Below are 24,070 nucleotides of genomic sequence, written 5' to 3'. Positions count from 1 at the left end.
AGTCGATGGTCAGTGCATACTTGGTGGGCAGAAGGGCCCTTTTCCATGACTCTATAAGAAGATCTTTCTGCCGATCTGGACTCAATCCAAATTCCTGCTACAGAGCCAAAAAGGATTCCAATCTACTCTTCAATTCCCACACATTTAAAATTTTGAATATTTTTCTCACCTCCATCACTCTTACTTTTCTTCCCAGGTGATTTGGAGGGAGGGTTTGAACCACGTGGGGTCAGTTTCGATGTCACATCAGAAGTCCCAGAACCTCCTGAGGGCCATTCATCATCATCTTTCTCAGAAACTACCACAATATCAGCACTTTCATTCATTTTAGACACCCTGTACAAGTCCTGAAAGAACACATTCATTGAAAAGGTAAAAGTAAAGAAAATTTATAACAGTTTGATTAATGGATTGACATTAATGAGTGTTATCCATTAAAATAAAATGAAAAAAGATAGCAATAATGACAGGAATTAAAATAGAGCTAACTGCATCCAATGCTGCTGTTACATAAAATGGCAAAATACACAATATACTCCATTATACTCCAATGCACAACCCAACCTTTCATCCCGTACACCAACACTAATTCCCACCCTATCACTAGCCCACTGCAAACCCCACTAGTACCACCTCCAGTGTCTTGCATGTAAATGTACAGAAATGACAAATGACCTGAAAAGGCCACATACTATTCCTCAAGTCCAATAGCACTCAACACAGTCCAGCACTGTGATACCAGACTTTCTAGGACTTTACATGTGTATCTTGGCTGATCAGTCTCCATATCAATCTCCAACTCCTTCAAAACAAAAAATACCTGCAAGGTTGTGTACCTTGAGTTGAGGAAGGTTGGTTGCAGTTTCCCAATCTTTATCGTCACGGATCCGGGTGCACCGTGGGAACCGGATTGATATCCCATCTGCAGAGTGGGCCTCTGATTTAGAGAATTCTGCTCCAGTGATTTCCCAAACCGGTGCTTTCTAAGAAATGAAATAGAGAGAAGAAGAAAAAAAATAATCAGAAAATAGACACTCCTCATGAGAGAACTCAAACCAGGCTGCCATAGAGCATTCTTATGAATTTGCCTGGAGGACAAGGAACTCCTCAGAGGAAAATTTTTGCAAATGAGTGAAAGGAACAGCGATGTCTCATCCAAAACCAATAAGCATCATCCCTTTAAGGCAAATCTGGCTACAGCCAACATTGAGGTAGATTGGAAACTCACCTTTGGATCTCGAACAATAAAGTCAGGTATGTAATTCTTGCTGACATTTAGCCAGCTTGGCACTTTGCTTGGATCCTGCACCAAGAGAACATTTATTTAAAGTTTTGTCAAGAATTAATCTAGATTTATCATTTTAATTATAGCTTAAACATTTCTAAAACAGTGCGAAGTAGTGCGAACTGAAATGTCACATTACCTTGCTTATTTTCACCATGTCGAGTTCATTCTGTAATCGTGCTAGTGTTGCATCATCATGGCCACCTCCACATTTGGTCACTGTGCACCACTGTGATGTATTGGGATCATAACAGCCCATCAGGAAGATGGACATCATCCCACCTGAAACGAATGAACTCCATAGATCCTCAGCTACTCACATATCTAAATAACCTGCACAATTTCAGAAAACCAAGCCTAAAATTCAGGCTTTATATCGATCGAATATGCCAGCTGAAATATTTATGGTTTTTATTTTCTGCTTGCAATAAAACACAATGGCACCCTATATCTCTGGAAAGCTGGCAAGGTAATTTCACAAGGCCCAGAAATAGAGATATGAACAGGCATAACAAAAGTTAACAAGCCAGGAAAGGAAACACAAGGTCTGCTTATCTAGTGGTTCCATCTTAAAAAATCTAACAAGATGCACATGCAAAGATAAGCAAAGTGATTAACTAGGGCTGACATCCAGGCTGGGATGAATTTGCCATGGTGACCTGTCCTTCTACAATTGGTCCACTGAATGGAAAGATCCTAATAAAATGACTATCGACATAAAGGTGCCCGTCAGCCCCAAGATATTGGTTCATTCAAGCAGCTGAGGCAAAACGACAAATGGGAAAGTTTGTTGGGAGGTTCATGTTCAATTTAACACCAGCAAAACAGTTATTGTTACAGATGAATAAACGTTCAGACCACAAGGTGACTCTGAGCTTCCAGTTACCTTTCGGTTTAATTGTCCATCCCTCCCGCCTATTTATCGGTGACCTCCTACACTACAACCTAATATAAGTTTGAGGAACACTATTTTCCATCTGGGTTTACTGCAGTCTTTGGTACTCAATAGTGAATTCAACAATTTCCAGTAACTCTTTTTTTCCCCTCTTTGTATCAGAAGTTATCTGTAGTGTTAATTCAGGTTTACCTGCCTGATCTGATGTTCATGTCCAACATTATGCTTTTGTTTTTAGGTTCAGAAATGACTCTGACCTGCATTTCACAGCTTTAACATGTCCCTTTGCTTGTTTTCCCCCCTCATTAATCGATTAACCAGACAGCTCTTGGACCACCTGAGCTACCCCCGTTCTCACCAAATCACTGATATTGCCTTGGTCCTATCCATGCCTCCTCACTCGCTCCGCAACAAAACTAACACTTTCTCACCTTCCTGGATCTGAAAAAGGGCCTTCAAACTGAAACATTGACTGTTTCTCTTTCCACGGATGCTGCCTGGCCTGCTGAGTGTTTATAATATTTCCTGCTTTTACTTCAGATTTCCAGCCTCTGCAGTTTATGTATAATGATGGGCAAAAGACAAGGAAGGATAATGGCAGAAAAATCTCCATTACCTGAAATAAGCTTTAAAGTAAGCTGCAACATTTACAGAGGACAAAGATTTAGGGTGAGACGTTATCACTGGTTAAACCAAACACACCATGTTGTGCTCGAGTCACAAAAGTTGTGAAAGTTCCAGGTCTCCGTGGAGTTTGCAAATTTCTACCCAGTGTGGTGCTACCAAAATTTATTCCACCATTGCGACTTCACAGACTGGAAAAAATGTGTTAATCAACTTCATGTGATCAATACAGAGTCATTATTGCCGAACACCACCTTGGGTGCAAGAGTTCTTGAACAGAGAGTATTTTAGGTCATCTGTGATGGCCACCAGAATTGAACAATGAGCTATTCTTCAAGCCCAAGATTCCAAAATAATGACCATTTGAGAGAGGACTGTCCTTTCAACTAAGCTCCATCCTAGAGCAAGAGTTTAGTTGGTGGGGGGTTGGGGTGAATCAGGAAACTGAAGGAAAACACCCATTTTGGGTGGAACCCAGTCTGACAGCACCAGTTTATACAAAATTAATTGGTTACATAAATAACACAAACATATGGAAAGCCACAAACCTGGTACAAAAGCAAAATTCAACATCTTAGAATATCCCTGATCTGCTGAGTATTCCAGCAGTTTATACACAAATGTATAAATATCTTATTTCATCCAATTGTCGCCATTACCTTTATTCCCTTGCCCATAGAAAGCTCCCAGCACAACAAGGTCTGCAGAATCAGCCATCGCACCCTCATTGAGATAGTCTTTTTTTACTTTTAGCCAATGACGTTTGCCCGGTTCATAGAGACTCTAAACACACAAAGAGAGGCACAGTGGCCTTCAGAACATTTATGTAGGGTAGATGCAATAAAGTATTAAACATTTCAAAAAAAAATAACAAATTTTAAACGTAATAATGGACAACTTTAGTTTAAATCCTCTCCTATGAAACACATGTTACAGCATACCAGAAGTACTGAAGCTAGCATACTAGCAGCAGCCACTTCATCAGAATAGCAGGGACCAATCCATTCACACAGAATTTCAACACAGAATACTTAATGGAATTTTCTCACTTACATACTGTCATAATCTCAGGACAACCCAATTGTGTTACAACTAAAAACTTCTGAAATATAGTCACTGCTGTAATATAGAATATCTGGAAGCCAATTTTACATAGCAAAGTTCCATAAGTGAAATGTCAACCAGTAAACTCGCTTGAGATGATGTTTGTAATAGACCAAGATACTAGGTGAAAATAGTGCCAATAAACCTTTTAAGTTCACAGAAAATAGAGCTTTGGCTTAGCATCTTATTTGAAAGATAGCACTTCCAAAAAGATGCACTGCACCCTCAAAACTGCACAACGGCAGATTAGATCACATGCTCAGCCCAGGTCCTTGAAGCAGACTTTGATCTGATGCCTATCTGGCTCAGAAGAGAGAGTACCATCTTAAGCTGTCTGAAAGAAATCCAGTAAAATACCGATTTTAATCAGCCACAAGTCTCAAGTCTGTTAAAGTTAGGTTGAACTTCCTGCACAGACTAGGACATCAGAAATAAGTGGCACAAGATCAACACAAACAGCTGAAGTTATTCCTCAGATGGGGAGGAGACTCAAACAAGATGCTAAAAATGATGATGGATGCTGCAACAGGAGGAGAATATTTATGCACAAGAATAAGATTTCTTGTTCATTACACTGTTTAAAATCTGTTTGTACAATAATGGACACACATTTATGATGTCTAAAGAGTCAAACATTTAAAAATCTTGAAATTAACTATGTGAGACCAATTCTGGGAAAAGGTATTAATAGTAAATGAATAACAAGAAAGAAAATTAAGCAATCAATCAAATGCAATTATTTCCTCAAGAAATTCTTTTCATGACTAATGCTGTGAAGAACAGAAAATTGATCAATACAAATGTTAGGATGTCCTCATCAGAATTCACCACTGCTGATACTAGGTATTAACAACAGAAAAAATTGCTACGTTTGCTGTTTTTGTTTTCAGGTTAGTAGATTTCATATGGATTTTGCATCACATCTTTGAGAAAAGTAAAGTTTCTTTTGGTTCTAAAATTATACAAGTATTTCCCCATTAGTATCCTTCAAACTATTTTTTCATTTCATAACATAACTGCATCCAGAGCAATTTCTCGGACTCTTGCTCTTCTCTGCTAAATAAACATTGGTCAATGGAGACACAAATTGAGACACAATCATTGGGCAATGATTGTGAAAGAAACAAGAGAAAAATAAATCTGTTCTTAATATCATGCTCAAAGTAGAAAAATCAGGAAGGATGCATTACAAATAGCAGCAGGAAAATTGACCTCTTAAGCCTCCTCCACCACTTAATGAGATGATGACCAATCCTTTACTGAAGATCAGTCGTAGAACCCAGCCTCAATACTGGGGGGAGGGAGGAAGAGGAGGGAATAAAGAATATTGGCTCTCCGATCAGACGCTCCACCAATCAATAAGAGCACGACTGATACTATGCCTTGTCCACTTTCCAGCCTAACCCCCGTATCCTGATATCACATTGGTGTCCACATAATTATCATGTTCCGCTTTGAATAATAGAAGTTGACGGCACAGAAAGAGGTCTCCTGGTCCATCATGTCTATGTTTACCAACATGGAGCCACCTGCATTACTCCTACTCCCTAGCTCTGTCTACAATCTAGGAGGTATGGCTCTTCACATGTTAAAACAAGCATCTTTCAAATGCTACAAGAACTCTGTCCCCATCCTTTCAGGCAGGGGTTCCACAGGCTCCACTATTTGCACAGAGATTTTTCCTCAACTACATTTAATTCTTCCATCTATTAACAAATCTACATTCCTTAGTTATGAACCTCTTTGGTAAGGTAACTAGGTCCTTCACATGTTCTCTGACAAGGTCTCTCATAATTTTGTACACATCAATTGAATCTTGTCCATCTTCTTTCCCTTGAAGAAAATAACTCCACTCAGTCAGCTTCTCCTCATAATTATACTTCTCCATATACTCAACGGCAGAATATTCAGAGCTGCAGAAAACAAGAACTGAAATCTCTCCTTAGCTCAATCCTAAATGGCCAAGCCCTTACCCTGAGACTATGCCTCCAGCTCCAGACACTCCAGCTAGCAGAAAACAAGCCTTTCAGCATCTACCATGTTAGGTACAGTAAAACTCCAATAATCCAACTCTTGGGCCTCAAATATAAACTAGAAGAACAACACCCCATCTTCTGTCTAGGCACTTTGCAATCCTCTGGAACGAACAGTGAATTTTCCAACTTCAAGTAAACTGTTCTCATCATTTCCCGTTGTCATGCTTACATCCCTTTCTCACTCAGTCTCTTTCAAATGCCTCATGCTCCTTATCACCTGATCTGTTTAAAACAATCACTATATAGTCTTTTGTCTTACACCTCACTCCTGCCCCCAACTCTGCTCTGAAAACTGTAAACAATCCCCTGTAGTTCTGAGGAAGAGACGCTGATGTTGACTGATTTCTCTTTCCATAACTGCTGCTTGACGGGCTGAATTCTTCCAGCATTCTGTTTTTTGTTTCAGGTTCCAGCATCTGCTGTTTTCTTCCCTTGGAACCCACCTGGTTCCATTTCCTGTGCTTTCTTGAAACTCAAAGGCCCCCCATTTCCAGAAATGCTTTAACCTTACTGGATTCACCGGGAAATATACTGTTCTATCATGTAACATCCAAAAAGTGAATTAAAAGTGTGTTGGAGTATCAATAGGGATAAAATCCAAAAGTTTGGATAATCAGCTAGCCCATCACACTTAAATCCCTAGACTGCAAGATTAAATGAAGTTTTACTGTGTGTCTCATTCTGAGAAAGTTTAATGAATATAGCTCAGTTTTACTCAATCCCCCCTTGATAGGACCACCCTTCATCACAGGAATCTATGCTGTAATGACATAAAGGCAAGTATATTTTTCCTTGGGGTAGAGTCTGAAACTGCACACTGGAGTTCAAATGAGGTCTCCAAACCTTCATATACTCTCAGCAAGACTTCCTTATTCTTATATTCCAACACACTTACAAAGGCAGATATACTATATCTTCCTAATTACACGTTTATATTCTGCATCTCTGAACACCATAAGAGAACTCAAGTCCAAGCGTAAAGGCCTCTTACTTTACTGGCAAGGCAGTGCCTGGAATATTATGTACAGACCCAGACTCCCTACTCAAGGAAGGATAGAGTGGCGATACAGGGAGTGCAATGAAGGCTCACCAAATTGATTCCGATGATCCGGGTGAGAAACAGGGGCATTATCCATTGAGGAGGGTTGAAGGAGACTAGCTTTATAGTCAGTTTAGAAGAATGAGAGCTGATTTCAATACCCTGTACTGCCTGTGTGGAGTTTGCTTGTCTACCCTGTAAGCAAGTGGGTTTACCCACACGCTGGTTGTTGGGTTGAATGGATACTGTAAATTACCTCTAGAGTAGGTGGCTGATGGGACAATCAGGGGTTTCAATGGGCATGCGAGAATAGTTACAGGGAAATAAGTGAGGGATGGGATTCAGAGGATTGCTCGGAGAGCTGGCATAGAACTGATGGACTGAATGGCTGTCTCCTATATTGTAATGAAATTAAACAAGCCTCAACAGCTGAAACGTGCTTCATGGGAAGACAAGAGGGTGTTCCTCAAACTGGCTTCATTGGAACAATGCAAGAAGCCAAAGGCATTGGTCAGATTAAGAGTGGGATGGAGAATCAAAGTGACAGGCAACTGGAACTCGGTCAGCCTACGGACTGAATGAAGATGCTTTGCAAAGCAGTCACCAAACCTACATTTGATCCTTCCAACATAGAGTATTCCGTGCTCACAATGAGGTCCAAGTACATTAAATGGAAAGCAGTACCAACCAATTTCTGCTTCAGCTGGAAGGAGTGTTTGGGTCCCTGGATGATGGAAAGGCAGGAGGGAAAAAAAGAGCAAGCATTACACCTCCTGAAGTTGCATGGGAAAGCCACGAAGAAGATTGGGGTTGGAAGACTGAACCAGGGAGTCATGGAGGAAACAGTCCCTTCAGAATGCTGAAAAGGGAGGGGAGTGTGAGTATGGTGAAAGCATCAAGTTGAAGGCATCAGATATTAAAGAAAGTTTTGATTTTTAGTTAAAAATACAAACTTCAACTAGAAAAAAAATACAGATACCACCTGAAGCTAATATAACACAATTACTGAGGCACAACACACCATCACTTGCTGGCTTTCCACACCTCCTACCTTTACTTGTTGAAAGTTGCACCATTCAATGCGTGACTACTGTGCTCCAGCATAATCTATTGTTTGCCAAGGGAAGGGGAATGAAATTTGAAGGAGCTCTGATCACATTCTTAAAGTGAGACGAGTGCAAATATTTTCCTTGTGAAAGAAAACCTGACCGTTACAGGTCAGTCAGCCTCACATCAGTGAAGTAACAAGAGAGCAAAAATAAAATTAGATTATATTCATTGACACTGGAAAAATAAGGGTTTAAATGATAGCCACCATGGATTTGTTAAAAGCAAATCCTGTTTGATTGACCTGATTGAACGATTAATATTGTGCAAAGATATTTGATAGAAGTGCCACATAATAAACATTGTATCCATGCAGCCATTATCCCTTTGGCCTTAGTTTTGTCAAAGTTTGCCAAGGGAGGAAAAACAAAATAGAGGGCAGTGGTGAGGAGGAAAATGTGCAGACTGATGTGTTAGGGGTCAGTTTTGGGATCATGGATTAACAACCTGGACATACAGAGCATGTTCAAAGACTGCATTTGATATGAAACTCAAATGGGATAAACAAGAGAAAAAAAGACGACTAGCATAAATGACTGCCTCTCCAGTAAAACAATCTGAAAGTCAGTAACGCTTACTCTCATTCAATTAACAATGTAAATTAGGCACAACTCTTACTTTGAGACCACTATCCACAGAATAAACACCCACCCGCAAAGTTTACTCAGTTCCAATACTATACAGACTATAGCCTTTCACAGAGAGATAATCTTACCTTAACATCTTTCAGTACCAGTCCTTCTAGTCCCTCTCTGATAACTCTATTGATCATTTCTCCCAGATCAGAGGCCCTCTGGCAAAACAGATTGAAAGATAAAAACATAGTAAAATTTATACTCCTTTATCAAAAGCTTAAATTGAACAAAAAGAATTTCTAGAAATATCAAACCCTGTTTTGTTCTCCACAGATGTTGACTTAGCTGGTTTTTCTGGTGGTTTCGGTTTTACAGATTTCCAATCACAAGCTCAGATAAGCTCAGATTTTATTTTTGATCACAGCTATAAAAAGTGAAATTTGTTTGATTTAACTTTTGTTAAGAGTGAAACTGTTTACACAAGAGGGAGATAATTGCATCATTGGTATCAATGTTTGTAGTCCTGGCTGAAACTACAAACCACTGATAACTAGGTTTTCAAATTTCAAAAACACCCAAATATATAGCAATAGGAAATGAGACTGGAAGGAATGACAAAAACACATTCAAACTGCTCTTTATTTAGATCAATGTCCTGAATAAACTAAGTCTACAAGAGTAGGGTTTATGAATTTGCTGTCTGGCAGAGATCACAGAATGAGAATTCAGATTTGCAATCCAGAATGGAAACCGTTATTGATGAAAAATCTTGCGAGATGTGCAGAGTCCCATGCACAATTTTTCAAAATGCACTCCCATTGTGCAAACCTCTCAGCTGAGGGTGTTAACACATACAAATTTACCATGGTTCTCCCTCACACATCTGTCCACCAAGTTTGTCCCATTCAAATCTCTCTAAATTATTGTTCAAAAACTTCAGGTAGATTAGTGTTACTTTTCAAACAGAACATCAATTCAATACCCAAACAGTAGATCCAGATGATGATGTTACTAATGATTACAGGTAAGACTGAGGAGGAATTTAAAACTTGCTGCTTAAAGATTAATGAACTACTTACTGTTACATGCTTCATCTCAGAAAACATGATCCTGTTTGGGATTTCAACCATGTTATCATGAAGGAATTGCTTTCGTTCACTAATTGGTCTGTAAAAGATGCAAATCATAAACATAATTAGTGATAAAGATGGTCACTGGGCCAGTACAGCTCATACTTGTGTAGAATGCCAGAATTATAAATGGAAATTCTATATGTACTGAGTACTTCAACCCGTAAAGACATTTAAAAGAAATGGTTCAAAAGAGAAAGAGTGAGGACACTCAAGTCTCTCACACGTCAGTGGCAACATCATGATAAATATGCCACTTTACTAAGGTTACTGAAAAGGGAACAAAAATATCTTTAAGTGCTCTCGTAGATATTGGGAGAATCAAGGGATATGGGATTAGTGCAGGAAAGTGGAGCCGAGGTAAAAGATCAGCAATGATCTTATTAAGTGGCAGAGCAGGCACAAGGAGCCAAACTACTCACTCCCACTTCTATTTCTTATGTTCTTATAATCAGAAAGACCCGGTTTAAAACTAGGGTATGTTTGGTGGTCGCTGATCTTGGCAAATATAAATTTGTTTTTGCTGATTGTCTTAGTCTGGAGCTAGGATCACAGAGAGTTTCAAATAAAGCATCTTGCAACTTTATAATGCTGGTCATATTCCTTGCAGCTCATACCAAAGCAACTTGCACTCCATTAAGTACTTTTGAAGTGCAATCACTTCTATAAGGGCAGAAACACAGCATGTAACAAACAGCCATGTAATAATGATCAAAAACAATCTGTGTTAGTAATATTGATTGCAGATTTGCAATAGGAGATACACAGACCTGTTCATGAGACTGACTCCATTAAAATAAATGCAGTCAAAGACAAAAAGACAAACATTAGCATCCTTGAAAGCAAGTTTCTGAAAGAGAAAAATAAAATAAATTAGATTTTTCTCCTTACAAATTAAATAGCATACAGTTCTATTTCATGAGTCTTAAAGAATATTCTGCCCTTGTAATGAAACATCCAACCTTTGGTGGGGTATAGCTTCACCACTGACAGCTTTCTCTGACCTCACCTCAGTAGATTTAGTTTGTACAAGAGTCCTCATGTTGTCAGCTAACTAGAAAAGTATGGGATGCTTCTCAGCTCACCCTGATCTGTCCATCTGTGTGCAATGAATAGCAATGAGGAATGAAAAGCTTAAGTAATCTTTCCTCTGTTTGTCCAAGGATATTGAAGACAGCAACTGCTAGCTTGACAAGATCAAGCATCTCAAGGAACTAAACCAAGGACACATCCAGTTTGTATAGTTCAGGTCCATAACAGCAATTACCAAGGCATTACACACGTTTGCTCTATACATTTTCAGACAACTGCGTAAGCTGTTAAATCAATAGCACGCGACATGCTGCTGTGTGGCATCGAAAAGCAGCCAAAACTATAGAGGGGCTATTCTAGAAAATGTCTAGAAGTGGGAACTAAAATGTTCAGGAACTTTAAATGGAGCAGAGTGCAAACTTGCAGACAGCCATCTGTCATCTTCCTTTAAAGATATTTCTGACCTCTTCGGGTCATGGAATAGGTACATAGCAAGATCTGCGTTCAGTAAGTATAGAAATTTCATGACATCCTTTAAGCATGCGACCTTAGAAATGGGAAATACTGGAGTGCATGTATTTTGTTACTCATTTTCCTATCAAGCTCTCCCAGCTCTCGGATTAATCCCATTTCTCCACTTAGTTCTCTGTTACCTATTGTCTCTCACATGCCCATTAACCCCATCTCAATTCTTCTACCATCCACACACACTAGGAGAATTTACAGCAGCCAATTAACCCAACAACCAACACCCCTTAGAATGTGGGTTGAAACTGAAACACCCAGGGAAAATTCACAGGGAGAACATGCAAACTCCATGCTGACAGCACAGGAGGTCAGAGTTAAACCCAGGTCACTGTAGCTGAGGCAACAGCACTACCTGCTATGATTATAATGCCTAGTAGTTACTTGTGATACATCCTTTATAAGTAATTTGATGCACTTTATAATCCATAGTTTAATATCCCTTTTAATCATTCAGTCAAATTCAAATCATTTTAATCAAGCTATTTCTTAATCATAATACAAAAGGATGACCTTGTCCCCAATGTCTACAGGCATGTAACTTACAATGTACAGGCAAGCTGTTGTTTGGACAGCGAGGTATTCTACTCAATTGGCCCAAGAATCCTCAAATGAAGAAAACAGTTTTGGTCTACAAACAGATGCTTCACGTTCTACACACCAACATCCCATGCAGTAATGAAAGCCCCATGTATAGCCAACATTAAAGTCTTTTTACATTTTAAACTTCTTATTTGACAATAGTAAGTGTGACACAGCTCAAAGAATCTTGATCTGTCATTGAATTGTGTGGAGTTAGCAGGCTGTGTAACAAGGTAACATTAGAATGACTACAGCAGCCAAGATTGAAATAAAAAGGGTAACCACATTCAAGCCTCAAGAGTTCATCAACAGCCCCCTGCTGTAAAGGACTGGACATATGTGATGAGGCTTCCATGCCATTACTCAGGCAAGTAAAAAATGGATGCAATGAAAAATATCCATCATCTATGGAACCATATCCTGGTATAAAATTATCCCTCTCCACCCCAAGCACTACAGCTGGACAGAAATGGCATGAAGAGAATCATGACAGATTTCACTGCTCACCACCTCAGATAGATTCAGATTATTGAAATGGGATATGGATATGGAGGAATTTAATTCTAGGTCTCCAAAGTGGTGACCCAAATACCTGTGCGGTAGTCATGAACTCAATACAAGTTCTAATAGAGAGAGAAATTAAACCTGGGTCCTTCAAATCAACTTACCTTATGGATACCCAGTGTTCCAAAAGGGAGTGGTTTTCCAGTGTTTGTGTCAATCAGCAGAACCTCAGAATCCAAAATCATACTGTCACCACCAACAAAAGCTTTGGGAATAAAATCCTTAAAATGAGCAACCTAGAAAACAAAAAGAGAACTTGACAGAGTTTAGTCCATCTTTAGCATACTAGAACTTGGGGGTGGGATGGAGACACCCATCATGATGCTTATAGTGCTCCTGCCTTAGGAGCCCAAAGGTCACAGATTCAAGCCCCATGTGAGTGTATATTCTAAGGTGAACCTCCCAAGCAATGGTAAAAAATTAGAAAATGCTGGTGCACAAGCAGATGTGTGTGTCTTGGTTCATGAAATTCAGAAACATACAGGTGCAGAAAGCAATTTTAAAGCAAATGAAATATTAGCCTTTATTACAATGGGTGTGATTTGCCAAAATAGGGAGGTCTTGCTGCTGGAATTGTAACTTGGCATAAACATGTGCAGTTTTAGTCTCCATACCCATGGAAGGATATACCTGCAAATTCACTAGTTTGATTTTTGGGATTCCAGAGTTGTTGGAGGAATAAAGAGGAAAACCCTATACTTATCGGAGTTTGGAATAATGAAATCATTAAAGCTTCTGAGGGGTTCTGGCAAAGTGGATGCTGCAAGGTTGTTTCTTCAGCTGCAGTATGTGGACCGAGGGATATAATCTCAGAATTAGGGGTTGGCCATTAAAGCTCGAGATGTGGAGAATTTTGTTTGCTCTTTGAAATTCTCTGCTTCCACCGCCCCTCCACCCCAACCCCTCTGACAGAATCAGTCACAACTTTATCAAATGGCTGAACAGGTTCAATAACCCTTATAATCTTCTCTTGCTTCTCATTATAATGTTCTCATATTCCTACAAGGAATTGAGAAAAATAGGATTATAAAGTAGAACAGACCTATATTCTATTCTTAGAAGTGGGTGATCACAAAATCTGCTGGAGCTCCAGAGTGACCAGTAAGATCAACGTTAAGAAGTTGTTTACATATCTAGAAAAATCCAGAACTAATGGTCAGAATATCAGGATAAGGACCTGCACTTTAGTGGAGATGGAGATCTTTTCTCTACTCAGAGGGCTGTGTATTCAAGTATGAATGGATAATTGGATATACCACAGAAATCAAGGAATACAGGGGTATTACAAGTGGCATTGAGCTACCCATGATCTTACTGAATGGCGGAGTAGGCTCCAGTCATATTGCTTCTTCTTGCTCAACATGGTCTGTGTACAAAACTGTCCATAAATTTGGCAAATATCACTAAACTGGCATTTTTGCCCAAGGACACCATAGAATGGCTGGCAAGAAAACCACCTTGTGTATAAGGTAACAGAGAATGATTTGAAGTAATTGGGCTAATGTCAAATAGATTAGCACCAGAAAAAAAAACATGTAAGATTAAGTTACTGATCCAGATTTGGTTCCATTTTGTTGTTTGCATTTTATGCTTTTCAAATAGCAACAATTGCAAATGTTGGAGGAAAGAGCATCATCACGCACTCCCTGCAAATTGTACAAACAATGTGCAAGAAGTCCCAGGAAGACCACGCCAAATGTCATGAATTTTTCTCTATTCCTCTTCAATTGTAGAAGTACATGCAGAATTGTGCAAAGATTAAAGCTAAGAATGAACTACCATCTTCAGGAGAACTATGCTAATTAGAGATGGTGGAAAATTACACATTTAAAATTTAATGTTGTGAATTCTTAAATACATTAGCATACCCCACGCACTCCAGCAGTGCACTAGGTCCAAGTGAAAAAAATGTTTCATTGCCCTCTGATAAATTAAGAGGGAAAGCAGGAACAGATACTCACTTTATGTGGTAATACCGGTTTTAGGCTTCTGCTATAATATTGGAAGGTGTCTCCATTCTTGTGCACTTGAACTCTCTCCCCATCATATTTGATCTCTGCATACATTCCATTTGGACATTTCTTCATAGCGTATTCAATTGATTTGCAGGCTTCAGCCTGGTCAGAAAACATTAAAAAAAAATTCCAAAACAGAGTAAGATAATAATTTCAGTATGAAATATTCTTCCCAAGATACTTCTGTCACTTACAACCTTCTGTAATTTTCTGCTCTGTAAACATTAATAACACACACTTCTAAACAGATTCAACCTTGTCAAGTGTTTGGATCAACTATTTGAAAGATGTTTGCAATTCTTGCATTGAACAATATGGTTTTAAGGACTGCTAATTTATTGTGAATCCAAGGTTAAATGATAAATTTTCATTTTTCCCCACAGTTTGAACATTTCCATTTCCTGGATATTCTAAAATTCTAAATCTTTTCCCCTACCTACTCATCTCCCCTACCAATACTACCAACCACTTTGATCCTTAGCAAGACAGACAATCAAAAAATCAGAAATACTATCACCTCATGATAGGAAAATGAGTTTATTTGCCAGTTTTCCAGTTTGGATTTGGATGGGCTCAATTCACTTCCAGTACTATGTCTTAGAATGGTCTTCAAGACATAGGGAGCAAAAGGGCAGAATGCATGCACAGCTTCTCAGAGCAAACATTTCTCAGCACAAATGTAGAGGAAATTTAACCATGAATACATCTTTGGCACGTGGGCTGGGCTGCAGGAGAGGCAGAAGCAACGTGGATACAAAACCTCCCCTTCCCCAACATACTACTAGTTAACGTCCAGTCCATTGAGAACAAAGTTGATGAACTAAGGGCAAGACTGACCTACCAAAGAGAACTGAGGGACTGTTGTGTACTAGGTCTCGCTGAAACCTGGCTCACACCTGCCTCACCTGACTGTGCTATTCAACCTGAGGGCTTCTCAATGCATCGAATGGACAGTACAGCGTCCTCAGACAAAGTTCAAGGCGGAGAGGTCTGCTTCTTAATCAATAACTTATGGTGCTCGGACGTGACGGTCCTGGCGAGCTCCTGCTCACCCAGCCTGGAATATCTAACAGTGAAGTGTCGACCATTCTATCTGCCAAGGGAGTTCACTTCAGCTATCCTGATGGCAGTCTACATCCCACCACAGACGGACATGAAGCCTGCACTCAATGAGCTATACTCCGGGGTCAACAACCTCGAGACAGGATATCCTGAGGCCCTCTTCATCATCGCAGGGGACTTCAATCAGGCCAGCCTCAAGAGTGTGTTCCCAAAGTACTATCAGCACATCTCCTGCTCCACCAGGGGTGCCAACACCCTTGACCACTGCTATACAACCATCAAAGAGGCCTTTCAAGCCACCCCCTCGTCCTCATTTTGGGAAATCAGACCACCAGGCTGTGCTCCTGCTCCCTGCAAACAGAAGCTGAAATGGGAGAATCCGCTACGGAGAGTCATGTAGTGCTGGTCTGAGGAAGCAGATGAGGTCCTATGCGACTGCTTTGAGACAGTGGACTGGTCCATGTTCAAAGACTCAGCTGCCAGCCTTGATGAGTAAGCCACCACCATCACAGACTTTATCAACAAGTGTGTGGAGGACTGTGTGCCAAAGACGACAATACGGGTGTTCCCAAACAGGAAACCATGGATGAACCGGGAGATCCACTCCCTACTGAAGGAGAGGACTGCTGCACACAGATCTGGTGATCCTGATCTGTACAAGAAATCGAGGTATGACTTTCGGAAAGCTATCAGGGATGCCAAGAGGCAATACCGACTCAAAGTAGAGTCCCTGACCAGTCGTCAGTTATGGCAGGGCCTACATGCCATAACAGGCTACAAGATGAAGTCAGGCTGTATAGCTAACAACAGCGCATTCATTCTGCATGAACCTAACGCATTCTATGCGTGTTTTGAACAGAAGGGAAGTGGATTGTCACTATCCACCCTGACAGCCACCAATGAAGCTGAACCTGTGATCACAGTGGAGGACGTAAGATCAGTCTTCCAGAGTGTGAACACGAGGAAAGCACCTGGCTCAGATGGTGTCCCTGGCCATGTGCTCAGATCTTGTGCTGATCAGCTGGCAGAAGTACAGTGGCATGCAAAAGTTTGGGCACCCCTGGTCAAAATTTCTGTTACTGCGAATAGTTAAGCAAGTAAAAGGTGACCTGATTTCCAAAAGGCATAAAGTTAAAGCTGACACATTTCTTTAATATTTTAAGCAAGATTACTTTTTTATTTCCATCTTTTACAGTTTCAAAATAACAAAAAAGGAAAAGGGCCCGAAGCAAAAGTTTGGGCACCCTGCATGGTCAGTACTTAGTAACACCCCCTTTGGCAAGTATCACAGCTTGTAAACGCTTTCTGCGGCCAGCTAAGAGTCTTTCAATTCTTGTTTGGGGGATTTTTGCCCATTCTTCCTTGCAAAAGGCTTCTAGTTCTGTGTGATTCTTGGGCTGTCTTGCATGCACTGCTCTTTTGAGGTCTATCCACAGATTTTCAATGATGTTTAGGTTGGGGGACTGTGAGGGCTATGGCTAAACCTTCAGCTTGTGCCTCTTGAGGTAGTCCATTGTGGATTTTGAGGTGTGTTTAAGATCGTTATCCTGTTGTAGAAGCCATCCTCTTTTCATCTTCAGCTTTTCTTTTTACAGACGGTGTGATGTTTGCTTCCAGAATTTGCTGGTATTTAATTGAATTCATTCTTCCCTCTACCAGTGAAATGTTCCCCGTGCCACTAGCTGCAACACAAGCCCAAAGCATGATTGATCCACCGCCGTGCTTAACAGTTGGAGAGGTGTTCTTTTCATGAAATTCTGCACCCTTTTTTCTCCAAACATACTTTTGCTCATTGCGGCCAAAAAGTTCTATTTTAACTTCATCAGTCCACAGGATTTGTTTCCAAAATGCAGCAGGCTCGTTTAAATGTTCCTTTGTGAACTTCTGACACTGAGTTTTGTGGTGAGGATGCAGGAAAGGTTTTCTTCTGCTGACTCTTCCATGAAGCTCATATTTGTGCAGGTGTCGCTGCACAGTAGAACAGTGCAACACCACTCCAGAGTCTGCTAAATCTTCCTGAAGGACTTTTGCAGTCAAACGGGGGTTTTGATTTGCCTTTCTAGCAATCCTACGAGCAGTTCTCTCAGAAAGTTTTCTTGGTCTTCCAGACCTCAACTTGACCTCCACCGTTCCTGTTAACTGCCGTTTCTTAATTACATTACGAACTGAGGGAATGGCTACCTGAAAACGCTTTGCTATCTTCTTATAGCCTTCTCCTGCTTTGTGGGCATCATTTATTTTAATTTTCAGAGTGCTAGGCAGCTACTTAGAGGAGCCCATGGCTGCTGATTGTTGGAACAAGGTTTGAGGGGTCAGGGTATTTATAAAGCTTTGAAATTTGCATCACCTGGCCTTTCCTAATGATGACTGTGAACAAGCCATAGCCCTAACAAGCTAATGAAGGTCTGAGACCTTGGTAAAAGTTATCTGAGAGCTCAAATCTCTTAGGGTGCCCAAACCTTTGTATGGTGCTCCTTTCCTTTTTTCACTCTAAAATTGTACAAAACAAAAATAATACAATAATCTTGCTTAAAATGTTGAAAAGTAATGTTTCATCTTTAACTTTATGACTTTTGGAGATCAGTTCATCTTCTACTCACTTAATTATTTGCAGTAACAGAAATTTTGACCAGGGGTGCCCAAACTTTTGCATGCCACTGTATTTGCAGACATACTTAACCTCTCCCTGTTTCAATCTCAGGTTCCCACCTGTTTTAAGAAGACCACTATCATCCCAGTACCCAAGAAAAGCAAGGTAATATGCCTCAATGACTACCGACAAGTGGCTCTAACATCCACCACCATGAAGTGCTTTGAGAGGTTGGTCATGGCACGCATCAACTCCAGCCTACCAGACAACCTGGACCCATCGCAATTCGCCTATTGCCGAAACAGGTCTACAGCAGATGCCATCTCCCTGGCCCTTCACTCAGCTCTGGAGCATCTGGACAGTAAAGACACCTGCCTTAGACTATTGTTTATTGACTACAGCTCTGCCTTCAATACTATAATCCCAAGTAAGCTTGTCACCAAACTCCGAGACCTGGGACACAACACCTCCCTCTGTAACTGGATCCTTGACTTTCTAACAAACAGACTGCAATCAGTGAGGATAGGCAGCAATACCTCCGGCACAATTATTCTCAACACTGGTGCCCCACAAGGCTGCGTCCTCAGCGCTCTACTCTACTCCCTATACACTCATGACTGTGTGGCCAGATTCTGCTCTAACTCCATCTACAAGTTTGCAGATGATACCACCATTGTAGGCCATATCTCAAACAGTGATGAGTCGGAGTACAGGAAGGAGATAGAGAGCTTAGTGGAATGGTGTCATGACAACAACCTTTCCCTCAATGTCAACAAAACAAAAGAGCCGGTCATTGACTTCAGGAAAGGGGGCGGTGTACATGCACCTGTCTACATCAATGGTACTGAGGTCGAGAGGGTTGAGGGCTTCAAGTTCCTGGGAGTGAACATCACCAACAGCCTGTCCTGGTCAAATCACGAAGAAGCCATAGCCAAGAAAGCTCACCAGCGCCTCTACTTCCTCAGGAGACTAAAGTAATTTGGTTTGTCCCCTTTGACTCTCACCAACTTTTACAGATGCACCATAGAAAGCATCCTATCTGGATGTATCATGGCTTGATACAGCAACTGCTCTGCCCAGGACCGCAAGAAACTGCAGAGAGTTGTGGACACAGCCCAGCGCATCATGGACACCAGCCTCCCCTCCTTGGACTCGGTCTTTACCTCTCGTTGTCTTGGTGAAGCAGCCAGCATAATCAAAGACCCCACCCACCCAGGACATTCTCTCTTCTCTCCTCTTCCATCGGGTAGAAGATATAGGAGCCTGAAGGCACGTACCACCAGATTTAAGGACAGCTTCTACCCCACTGTGATAAGACTATTGAACAGTTCCCTTATACAATGAGATGGACTATAATCTCACGATCTACCTTGTTGTGACCTTGCACCTTATTGTACTGCACTTTCTCTGTAGTTGTGACACTTTACTCTGTACTGTTATTGTTTTTACCTGTACTACATCAAAGCACTCTTACTGACCCAATGTAACTGACCTGTACAATCGGTTTGTAAGATAAGCTTTTCACTGTACCTCGGTACAAGTGACAATAATAAACCAATACCAATATCACATGATGGTCTCTCCAACCTTCATCCAGAACTTACAACCATTGCAATACCCCTCACTGCTGCCCTCAACTAACCCAGCAGCCATAAGGAATAATACGACACTGTGGTCAGCATGGTTTAATGCTATTTTGAAGTACAAAAATAAGGTTCTGAAATTAGGCTACAAATAGAAGAAAAAAGAGAAGTTCAAACACTTGGAAGGGATTTGCTGATTGAATGAAAATATGCAGAGACAAGCAATTTTCTGCCCTCACCCAATTTCCCCTTTGTTGGTCACAAACATAAACCGTAATATCTACAAGTAGTTCAATGGACGACACTCCTGTTCTGGTCAGCTCCCTTTCTACCACAATTGGAAGTCCCGTTACTGAAAGTGCAGGTAAAAATATAGAAGTTTTATAAAACACAGATTGGTCAATAATGGAATAGTTAGTGGATTCTGAATTGAGCCACGTAGTGCCTTTTTCTATTAAAAATTTGTAACGTGACAACAAACTGGGACCTATTGAGGGTGGTTCCAGAGGCCTTGCAGAGCAATGTTGATACAAGAGGAGAGAAAGAAACAGAGGAGAAATTAGAAGGGCAACCAGCAAGGACCATATCCACCAAAGCTCTTCAGGGAGCTATTCTCTTAGCTCAATAATGCACAGCAGGTGACAGACTTTGGGCAGTGCATCATGCAGCTGAATAAGCAGTAGTCACAATCCTTTCTTTCTCTATTAGTTAACTCAAAAGCTAGTTACTGAGCAACAAGGATTAAAACTCAATGATACACCTCACAACTTCAATATGAAATGCACGTACATGCACAGTAGACCCACATGGAGAGTCAGGCTGGAATATAGAACATTGTGGAGTGTAGCCCTGCATCCTCAAGATGCTAATAGGCTGCTCTGGATAGGCCCAGCATTACTCCAAGATTGGCTGTATAATCTGACCATTACAAGTGAATAATCTTTGCCACCACCTACTGCAAAGTTGGCAAGAGATGGAGCAGCAGAAGAAAGGAAACTGACACAAATAGCCTTCCTCCCAACCCCCCAATCCTTTACCCCCATCACCCCCCCCCCCCCCAAGGATCTTTGGGATCAAATCACACACGAGCCATATAGTAGAATCCCAACTACTTCTCTCCATTTACCATGGTCCTTACTTTCCCTTTGTCATTCTTTCTCTGTCAGCACATAGATAGAAGTCAACAGAAAATGCACATTTCAATACTCTAAATCATCAGCTGTCCTGTCCATTGATACTTGCTGACACAGTTGTACAAGAAGGTGGTGTATAGTAGTAGGAATGAATGAGCGTGAAAGGGAATTAAAAGATACTACAATTAATGATGTAGCTTTCATTATTCAATACATTTCAGAATTTGTGAGCTATGATCTGCAGCATTTGCAAAAGTGCTGAGGTAATGAGGTAAAGCTTGTGCACTTAAAGATCAAATACCGAATGATAAAGACTTCTGGTGGGTGGATGATGGCGAGTGTAATGAATTAGGCAGCAGACAAATTAAGTAATGCTCACCATTCGAAAACTTAATTCATTGACCTAATCGAGCTTACATTAAATAGTTAGAACTACTTCCTGCACTATATCCATGTTCTTGGAGCAACTCTTGTGGTATTGATTAATGTAAATGCTTTCTGAGCAATTATCTAGAGAATTTCCTCCCATACTGCTGATACAGGATGCCTTGGATATATTCAACTGTATTTAAAACAGAAAATGCTGTAAACATTCAGCAGGTACAACAGCATCTGTATAAAGAGAAACAGAGTTAACAACGATGAATGCTCTTCAAACTGAAATGTTAACTGTTTCTCTTTCCACAGATATTATCTGACCCTAGTGTTTCCTACATTTTGTTTTATTTCATATTTCTAGTACCTGTAGCTTCTCCTAATTTTCATTTTCAACTCAATGTTCAGCCATTCTTCAATTCGCCACAGCACCATTCATTTTCCAAAACAAAATCTCTGCTTTAAAAGCTGAAAGCTATTTTCAGTAATACTACCTAATTACAATAGCAGACTTCTCCTGATGTATAGCCAAGGAAAAGTGTGGTTGCATGCAAAAAGATTACAGCAAGCAACAAACTTAGTCACATACCACGTTCCAAGACCATTTTGGGGATTAAATTCAAAAACTCTCAAAATGTTTTGGATGTGACCAAGAAAAAATTAGTTTGGAAAATGACACGAGTTGGCTTCCAATCCCATGGACTGGGGGGGGGGGGGGGGGGGGGGTGCAGGGGCGAAGTGAAATTAGTGATCCCACTTGCAACAAGTATCAGGAGGCTTATGCTGCAAAGTGCAGCATTTGGTCCCACTGTGGCGTGCCCACAAATGGTCACTGTTGGGCTGAGCAGATGATGAAGTGTCCATTGATACTCAGTCAGCAAAATGGCACAGTTGGAACAAAAATTAAGTTGACATGAGGCCAGAACAGAACACTCTCTGATCACTTGTGCCCAGGCCTTTTGCCAAATGATTGTCTAAAAGAGGAACATTACCAAAAAAAAGCATCTTCCTCATCATAATCTGAGTGAGGAAAAAAATGCATTAATTAATATTTACGGTTCATAAAGTTGCGTCCTAACCCCTCATAAGACAGTGCTGATCTTTCTGGAGCAATAGCAACGTACATGAAATCGACAGCCAACTTCCAAAACCACCTTTAAATTAAGTGCCTTGGTTCTTATAAGGACAAATCCCAACTCTATTATTCAGCTCTGACCTTCGATAATAAACTTTAGCCTGTTAAACCCAGGTGCCATGTCTTTTCCCCAGTCCATCAACTTGCAAACAATCAGACAGAGTTAAATCCAACACTTTATTCCTTACCAGCATCGGTTGTATTGGGGTTAAAAGGTTGGCCTTAATGCTGAGTGTTTTCTTCATTCCAGGTACTCGCTCAGACTCTTGCTGGTTCTGGAGAACACGGTCAACCACATCTTGCAAATTACGGGAAGCTTTGAATGCATCATAAGCATTGGGGTCTAGAGCATCCAACCTATATACAAAAACAATTGAACTTTCAACCGGATTTAGCGATTGAAACAATTAGCGAAACTAATGTACTTGATCAATGCAAGTTAAACAAAGCTTGTAACTTGAGAATTCCACATATCTGGGAGGAATGATCCAAAAAAATTGACTAGAAAGTTAGAACAAAAATGAGACATGCATTCAAATTTTGAAAAGAGCAGAAGTCAAAATATTCATCTTCTTTTCTGCCCTAACATCCCTAATGTTAAAGAAAACTATCATTCTCTGTTGTACTTGGTAAAGAACATAAAAAAAATGCAAAACCTTATTTCAGAAGTACTGACATGAATGGACCAAATACAAGGAAATTGTATTTCACAAAATTGTAATACCGTTGCCTGCAGCACACCAGAAGCAAATTACCAAGGCCACACACGCACATAATGTGCATCCATACGACGTGGTGGTGGTGGTGATGATATGGGCGGGGTCGCGGGGGAGGTGCGGAAATTGGGCTTGTGGGAAGTAGCTTGCTGAATGTTGCAACTGGCAGAATAGATCAGGTCTACCAATGAGTCAAAGCAATAGGGAGTTAAACAGTCAGTATTATAATGGCCACAAAAATAAAAAGGGCAAATATAAAATATATTTAGTAACAGAAAAACCAAAATCTTCAGGATAAAAGATCCACTAAAGTGAAAGGTTCAAACTTCCAATGATAGAATCATCTCACTTACACGTGTTTTGCACCAGAATTCATCCGTAGGTCATGCTTAATCAATCTGATAATGCATTTCAAGTCATTAGCTGTGCATCTGTAAAACACAAAAGACCAGACTTTAGGTTAATTCCATGATTATTTTGCCAGAATGCATGCAAATGATTACACAGCTGTAACATTCAGGCATAAGAGACTAAAAGGGAAAAGATTTATTGAATGCATTTAAAAAGCCAAAAGCATGCTGTAAGGTCATCAAGGAATAGTTGATACACTGTAGTGATGAGTGATTAATTAAAAATAATTAACAGAATACCTTGGGATTAGTGACCCTTGTACAATTATTTTAAAATGGAAAGGGGACAGCACAATGAACGACATTAGCTGAAAAGATAGGCTGGAAAGCAGGTGGTAAGGAGGATACAAAGAACCTACTAAAGATTTCAGACAGGTTAAAGCAGTGGTCAAAAAGCTGGCAGATGTAGTATAATGTGGGGAAATACCATACTATCCACTTTAGTGTAACAGAAAAACAGATTATTTAAATGGTGGTGATAATTAAATACTCGTTTTCAGAAACCAAGTTAGCATGTGGGTACAGCAAGTAATTGGGAAGGCAAATGGATTAT

The 24,070-nt window shown here is 40.4% G+C and overlaps 1 protein-coding gene across 2 annotated transcripts in view; it reads right to left on the bottom strand.

Annotated features, from left to right (window-relative positions):
- Positions 1-24,070, bottom strand: part of lig3 (ligase III, DNA, ATP-dependent) — a 55,729-nt gene that overhangs the window by 6,269 nt on the left and 25,390 nt on the right. For both annotated transcript variants that reach the window (XM_052035797.1, XM_052035796.1), the window contains exons 7-18: positions 23,461-23,538; positions 22,580-22,748; positions 14,460-14,615; positions 12,603-12,734; positions 10,566-10,645; positions 9,745-9,832; positions 8,806-8,883; positions 3,464-3,587; positions 1,425-1,567; positions 1,229-1,303; positions 837-983; positions 170-347 (exon numbers count right to left, since the gene is read on the bottom strand). In XM_052035797.1, coding sequence (XP_051891757.1) covers positions 170-347; positions 837-983; positions 1,229-1,303; positions 1,425-1,567; positions 3,464-3,587; positions 8,806-8,883; positions 9,745-9,832; positions 10,566-10,645; positions 12,603-12,734; positions 14,460-14,615; positions 22,580-22,748; positions 23,461-23,538 — 1,448 coding nt within the window. The remainder of the gene's footprint in view (positions 1-169; positions 348-836; positions 984-1,228; positions 1,304-1,424; positions 1,568-3,463; positions 3,588-8,805; positions 8,884-9,744; positions 9,833-10,565; positions 10,646-12,602; positions 12,735-14,459; positions 14,616-22,579; positions 22,749-23,460; positions 23,539-24,070) is intronic.

Source organism: Pristis pectinata, chromosome 21 (assembly GCF_009764475.1).
Source record: "Pristis pectinata isolate sPriPec2 chromosome 21, sPriPec2.1.pri, whole genome shotgun sequence".
Classification (NCBI taxonomy): Eukaryota; Metazoa; Chordata; class Chondrichthyes; order Rhinopristiformes; family Pristidae; genus Pristis; species Pristis pectinata.
The sequence above is the reverse complement of the archived record's forward strand: the minus strand, read 5'-3'. Positions and strand labels throughout refer to the sequence as shown.